Source organism: Cibotium barometz, chromosome 41 (assembly GCF_041138505.1).
Source record: "Cibotium barometz isolate CiBa-2024 chromosome 41, ASM4113850v1, whole genome shotgun sequence".
Classification (NCBI taxonomy): domain Eukaryota; kingdom Viridiplantae; phylum Streptophyta; class Polypodiopsida; order Cyatheales; family Cibotiaceae; genus Cibotium; species Cibotium barometz.
In genome coordinates, this window is record NC_141086.1 from 46,650,612 (window position 1) to 46,658,172 (window position 7,561).

The following is a 7,561-nucleotide window of genomic DNA, read 5'->3' on the forward strand; positions in this document are numbered from 1 at the left end:
TCCAAAACTAAGGAGTGAGAAACAAGCAAATTAGTGAAAGCTATGTTTTTTGCAAAAAAGGGGAGAGAGATGGTTATGGCTAATGGAGTTATAATTATGGCTTAATGATGACAACTGGAGATCATGGTGGCTAATGGAGTTATAATTATAACTTAGTGATGAAAGCTAGAGATCATGGCTCTGATACCATGTTGGAATTAAGATTTGTAGAGAGCCTAGGGTGGAAAGAAGTGGTGATTAAGCATGGTGATCATTGCTAATGAATATGATTAACACTTAATAATACTAGCACAAGATGTGGACACACATAAGAGCAAAAGTTGAGAATGAGCCAAGAACCACAAGTGTGATTTCTCTATTAGTGGGCGAAGCCAATTATGGGCACCAAAATACATAAAAGTGAGCACCTAGGAATATTCCTCATGATCCCCAAAACTTTTATGGACACCCAAGAATATTCATCAAGATGCCCCAAAACCTTAGAACCGTACAATATTCCTCAGAATGCCCCAAAACCTTAGAACCTTAAAACCTTTTGCACACTCTATTTGTTGATGGATAACTATTTGCTTATTTCTAACATGGTTGAATCATGGCATAGGCTAAGAAGAGAGAGCTCAGGAGAGGTTAGCTATAAGCTTGTTCTCAATGGTTGCATGTATGCCACAAGATTTGTGCTAATTGATTCTTTATGCTAGGGGCAAGGAAACCTTAATCAAGGTCGCAAAGCAATGTAGGTCCCCTCTATACACAGGTAATGTAGGATGTCATATCATCCACAAACTTAGAGTCCAAGAGCTCCTACATGCTAGGTAGTCCAAGGTCCAATAGATAAACTAGTGTCCTATGCCACCAGGTAATTGTTCATTGCCTCTTACCATAAAAAATAAAAGAAAAGAGATTGGAGGATAGACTTAGCAGAGTGTGGAGAAGCACTCACCTCACGTACCCTTAATGAGAACGTGGCTTTAGGCAAAGAAGTACAAAGTTGGCAATAAGAGATTGAAAGACCATTGTGCCCTAATCAACCCAAGTGTAGGCCTTCTCAAAGTTCAACAAAAGAATAACCAAGTCCTACTAGCAATCCATGCCATTATTGTCACCCCCAAAAGGTGAAGATGTTATCTAAGATGCTCTCCTATCACATGGACAAAACCTCCTGAAGATGTTATCCAAGATGCTCCTATCCTGGATAAAACCTCGTGAAGATTCCAAAAGGTGAAGATGTTATCTAAGATGCTCTCCTATCACATGGACAAAACCTCGTGAAAATGTTATCCAAGATGCTCCTATCCTGGATAAAACCTGTCTAGGCACCATGGCTCATCCAAGAGAAGAGAGAATGCATGTGAAGAATTGACGGATTTGCAAAGGATACCAGGTACGATGATGGGACGCCACTACCTTACCTCTAGTGGCCGATCTACCGCGGATCTCTCTGTAGCTGGATCAGCCAAGATGCATCCTCGCCATGGGCCACGCTTGGCTGATGATGCCCGTGATGCGCAGGTCCACTATGGGAGAAGCTGATGTGAAGAAGATAGAGGTCAGCCTCCATCACCTTGGCTGCGTAGGAGTGGCTGCATAGGAGTGATGGATCTCTGCATAAGCAGGGGCTCCTTGTAGATGAGGATGCTCTTGTGCAAGGCCTCCATGCTAGATGGGTCTTGCTCATACACAGCTATCATACTGTGGCTGATGAAGCTAGACCATCTCTACATAAGCAGGAGTTCCTTGTAGATGAGGATGCTCTTGTGCAAGGCCTCCATGCTTTGACCAAACTTGCAGTGTCAGAAAAAAAACATCCTTTCTGTATTTTTCATGGCTCAATTTCCGAAAAAACCCGTTGAAATGTTGGCCTTGAAATAAATTTTGAGAATTTCACTTATAAACAGTTTAATGTGTAGAATTTCGAAAGAAAAGGCTCCGTCTTCCTTTTCCCAAGTCTCTCTCATTGCCACTTTTCTACCAGCTTAGCATGCATCCATTTAGATGTAGATACGTGTGATAGTCAAATTCCACCTAGAGATACAAAATCACATAGATTAGATTAGCATTGGTTTGACAGACCTTGATAAGCACGATGATGATTACAAGTCCCCCAGTCGCAGGGCATGCAAGCATAAGCACATGCATAAACATCTACACAGGGAATGCAGAGAAAGGGTTGCTGGCTGCACCATGCTCAATGTGTATCGGTAATGTGGCTCGTTCGTAAAAGCACAGGCAATGTTTGACCGGATGGCCATGGCCATGGCCATGGCTGCAGGGATAGTTTCATTGGCAGATCCATCCTCACAACCGGACATGTCCCTAAGGACATGCTCTGCCTTGGCCTGGAGGCCCGAGGGGTGGAAAACACTTCCTAGCGTTGGAAGGCCAATGGATAATGACATGGTGTTGGACATGGGCATGGGCAGGGTCAAAACAGTGTGAGCAAGAGCATGTGCAAGGTTATTGGATTGACCTAGCCATCAGCATGAATAATGGCATGAGCATGATGTGCCGGTTCACAAGGGCCATGCGCATAGTCTCCTCCTTAGGTTGGCCATGCCCCCTCAATGAACTCACTTTGAAAAGATCCTTCATTAATCATAAAAGAGAAACGTCCGCAGAAAAGTGAACTACAAAATGCAGCCCCAAGAGGAGCCTACTATGTACATCCATCCCTCCTAACACAAAAGAAAAATCAATGAACTGATTTTGGGGATAGTTTTGCTAGTGGAACTTTTCTCAAAACCAGTTCCTTAGTCTCAAGTGGTGCTGCCTATGAGGATATTGTTAAATTAGTTGGTAAAATTAAATATAACTATACTTTTAAATACATAATATAGATATACTTGTATATGTGACATTAATAATATAGTAATAACAATTTATAAACATAATATCTACAATGAATATATCACAAATAAATGCATTGTAATTATGATAGATATGAAGGACTATATTATATGTTGAACTTATAATTATAATTAATATTACTATCGTCGTAAATATAAAATATTATAGTAAATAAGCACAACTTATTTTTTATATTATAATATTTTCTATACATTGTGATTGATTGATATATCTATATACATACACATTTATTTTAATTATATTAATCCACATGTACATGATTATGCACTACACAGTACTGCCTCTCTCTCTCTCTCTCTCTCTCTCTCTCTCTCTCATGCCCATCCACTCACACGACTATTCCTTGTAACCCCATAAGGATAGAGTTATCAACAAATCCAAAAATGTACAAACACAACAGAACATCACAAAAAATTAGTACCACAAAGTGTGCTTTTTGACAAACACACAACAGAACATCCATATATCACAAAAAATTAGTACCACATAGTGTGCTTTTTGACAAACATGCTTCCTTTATGATGAACTTTATAATTACAGTTTTCCTACATGCACTCTTTCTGATCACATGCTTGGGGATAGCTAAGTACCAGCAGTTAGAACATGTAACTTGTGATTTGCTTCATGTTGAAATGATGCGGCCATTGCACTTCTTGGGCCACATTATGTTCCAAGCTCACCCAAATTTGTGTGGGCAACAGCCAACCTTCAAGACCAACTCATGATGAGCCATGTTCATTGCCCATTCATAAATTAGATTAACCCAGTGATCTCCTTCAATTGGGAGTAGCAATAGGCTATCCTAACAGAATAAGCAGTAATGTAAGATGGTTGGTCCCATAGGCTCTCTCAATCACACCCCCCACAGTTATAAAGTGCAGCTTGGGCTTTTCTCCAAAATCTATCATTACCACCAGCTGCTCTTAACACATTCATACCTCCTCGATCTGGAGTGTGAGATCCCCAATTCCAGCATCATGTAACAACCTTAAGGTCTTTTCTTGTATAAACTTCCTGTTTCTTCCAGCTGAGAGTTGCAAATGTAGACTACCGATAATGCTTGTGTTTGTGAAACTCCATACATGTACTCTTCCCATGCTTCTTACACCCGCTATTCTGGAAATCCCTTTCATTGCTGTTTTGAGATCATTTTCATTGTGTCTAGGTACTCTTTGCAACAGTATCTCTGCAGAGTTCCTCAGCAAAGGAACCACTGACGCTATTATAAGAGCGGACAAAAAGATTGAGCAAGCAGGGTCTGTTATCAGCCAGCCCTTATACTTAATGAGAAGGGTGGAAGTAACCACACCAACACTACCCAATGTATCTGCCAATACATGCAGAAAAATCCCATACATGTTATGATCCATGTGGTGGTGATGATGATGGTCATCATCATGCTGGTCATGGTCGTGGTCGTGGTCGTGGTTGTGGTCGTGATCGTGATCGTGATCCTGATCCTGATCCTCATGATGACTATGATCATAATGCCCATGATGGACACCATCATGTCCCTGTGGCTGATGATGTACATGACCACTACTGCAGACATCCTTATAATCATGATGTTGGTGATGGGGCAAATCATATCCCTGATGTTGATGATGACAGTGATCATGACTGCTGCCAAGCTGATCTTCATTTTTATGCTGCTGATAATGATCATCATGACCATTCTGGTAATGATCATGATCTTGATGCTCACAGCCATGTCCCTGATGACTGTGACTGCTGTCGTGCTGATGCCCATTATGGTGATTGTGACCTTGATCATGATCATGATACTCATGGTGATGGCAATCACCTCCATTATGCTGATGAGGACTCTGAATACGAGCATGATCCTTTAGCTCATGAAGGTTGCCATGCTCTTGCTCTCTCCCATCAGCTGCGAACTGTTTCTGTGGAAGGCCATTATCCCTATGGTTATGATGAACAATCCCACTGGCAGCGAGAGAGTGATGATGGTCGTGAAGGAGTGGTTGAGAGCTGCCATCACAGGTGACTGCTGAGAACTCCAGCTTGGCAGCTTTGGAGCTCGATTCAATAGGAGGTGATTTGTGGCTTGAATGAGATTGTGAACAGCTATGACCACCACTGCCATGCGCATGATGATGCTCCTCATGAAAAAATATCAATCCCACAATGTTCACCAGCAACCCACCAACTGAAACTAGCAACAAGCTTTCTGTAGAAATCTCTGGTGGTTCAAGAATCCTTTCAATGGACTCCAACACAATCAGCGATGCTACCAACACCAAGAGGACAGCATTTGCATACCCAGAAACCACCTCAAACCTCCCATAGCCATAGTTATACTTTGAATTCTCAGGAAGCCGGGATATGTAAGATGCATACAAACCAATTGCCAAGGCTGCACAGTCAAAAAGCATGTGGCATGCATCCGAGATCAAACCCAGACTATTGCTGAGAAAGCCATAAAAGAACTCTACTGCCATGAAACCTGTATTTATGAGGAGGAAGATGGCAATCTTTCGAGACTTCTTGTCAGATATGATGTGCTGCAAAGGCCTTCTGATCCAAGGCACATATACGAAGGAGCCATAAGTGGTGTCCCCGAGCTCTTCCCATGATAGCTGCCCTTGTAACAATGCTAGTTCTTGGACTCCAATTCCAAGGACAAGGCTGCAAAACAAGAAACCCACAAGGGAGATGTCCAGGCCATAAAGGAGCTCCAACCCACAGACACAACAAGTTACAATCCGAAAGGCCTCGAGTGAATGCACTGGCATAAGGAGCTTTTCCTCTGAATAAAACTCACTGAAGAATGCAATGACCATCCCCAATGCTACAATGCTAGATAAATGCCAGAATGAGGTGCCAAACTGCCATGGGCTCTGTCCGGCCGCCAAAACTAGTTGTAACAGGGCAAATGGAAATAAGATAGAGGCGCCCACTGAATAGGAAAGGACCTGGATGCGCTTCTTGCCTATGCTTTTCAAAGAAGCTCTGGCTCCTATAGTTCTTTGAAAAGCCGACAGGAAGCCACCCAAGATGGGTACGAAAATAGACCACACTTTGACACAATCTTTAGGCTGGTTGATTATCCTTACCCGTGTTCTGTAACTGATGTCGACTGCAATAGGAGAGCAAGACACCCTAGCCCACCCATGAGAAAGCAGAGAGGCACCCACTACAAGAGCAATCAGGCCACGTGCCTTCCTGACTGTTCCTGAGCTTTTGTTGGAAGAATCAAGCAGAACTTTGGCAGCTAACGAGCCTGCAAAATCTGCAAAGATGGTCTCCAAAGGACCACATGATTGCAAACCCTTGAAACGCAGGAGACATGAAAGGGCCAAAACGGCACCATTGCCAAGAAGCAGGCCCCATTGGGAAGCGGGGATGGGCCTACCCTTCCAAGGGCGGTAGATGATGTTGAGAAAGAGGGCAGCACATAGGAGGGCAAAGAAAGTAAAAAGTGTGAGGGGGGGAGGCATGGGGGATGTAGACAGCCATCGATGGAGGGCATAAAGGGAGAGCAGGTGCAGCAATGTGAAGAGCCAAAGGGGGCCTTTTGGCGCACGGGGGCGCTTGGATGGGGTGGGTGTGGGGGAAGGGGAGAATATGAAGCCATTGTTGGTTGGGGTTGGGGTGAAAAGAGGGTAAAATCTAGGTGTTTTGCTGCTGCTAATCTGTGGTTGGAAAGGATGGCGAGGAGGTAGAGACAGCCTGGGTAGTACTGACCTGTGTTGCGCCATGGCCTCCCTCTGCATTAAGCTCTAGGGTACAATTTCACGCAGAAACCTTAGCCCTAATCAGAAAAATCCACTCATCGGGCCTTCTCTACCAACTGCAATTTTTAAAAACGCCAATCTTAGATGTGAAATCTCTTCCCTGTTTCCTTTTCTACTTCTGCAAAAGACCCTAACCTCACTTTCTACTTCTGCAAAAGACCCTAACCTTACTTTCTTTTCTTCTAACAACCACCCTTCAGCACCATCGGATGCTACAAAATTTGAAAAGCCTCATCATCGCAATTGCAGAAACCCTAACCCTAATTACAGATCCTATGATGCCTTAACACAATTATGCCCTTAAAAACACTAACCAGTATCGGCAAGCCGTCTTTGTATGATGCATAAGATCCAGTTATTTATGATTGAAAACCCCAATTCCACAGTACACCATAGCCACTCGTTCCAAAGTACCTGTGTTTAAGCTTGGAAGATAATGGGGATTCAGAGACCCATTAGTGGTTGGCGTTCGCTGCAAGGGATCCATCTTCCTCAAAACGTGTTATTACTCCACAGTCCTGATGCCGCCCTTGTGGGTCATTTGGCCGTCTACTAGCCAAGACTCAACCTTCGCGCTCTCTCTCTCTCCCCCCCCTCTCTATATATCTTTTTCTCTCTCTAATTGTCTCATCGTGGGGTAGAAATGGCTAGTGGAAATGGCTAGTGGAATTGCCCTTGGGATGGGTTCATGTCTCTCCGTCGATTGGTCTCTCTAAATCAAAAAAGTCGACGTAAAGCGACCCCGTCTCCGTCTCGCTGTCTCACATATTGTCTCTCTAACAATTTCTCTCTCTCTCTCTCTCTCTCTCTCTCTCTCTCTCTCTCTTAGAAAAGAGAATAGATGAGACTTGAGGAGACACGCGCAAATCCTAATTGCTCTCATTAACTGGGGTCTTTGTAAGATTCAAGTGATGGGGTTGTGCAGCTCAAGCCCCTTTTGA

General features: G+C 43.4%; 1 protein-coding gene across 3 annotated transcripts; it reads right to left on the reverse strand.

Annotated features, from left to right (window-relative positions):
• Window positions 1-3,360: 3,360 nt before the first annotated feature.
• Window positions 3,361-7,234, reverse strand: LOC147615012 (uncharacterized). Of its 3 annotated transcripts, none has more exons than XM_086780294.1 (2): window positions 7,035-7,234; window positions 3,361-6,676 (listed from the first exon to the last, which is right to left on the reverse strand). In XM_086780294.1, exon 2 carries the CDS (start codon window positions 6,597-6,599, stop codon window positions 3,798-3,800), a length of 2,802 nt encoding a protein of 933 aa, XP_086636420.1. In that variant the 5' UTR covers window positions 6,600-6,676; window positions 7,035-7,234; the 3' UTR covers window positions 3,361-3,797. The 3 variants fall into 3 exon arrangements, with proteins under 3 accessions (XP_086636420.1, XP_086636421.1, XP_086636422.1); XM_086780295.1 differs by having other exon boundaries at window positions 6,935-7,221; XM_086780296.1 differs by lacking the exon at window positions 7,035-7,234 and having other exon boundaries at window positions 3,361-5,239; window positions 5,330-7,027.
• Window positions 7,235-7,561: the final 327 nt, after the last annotated feature.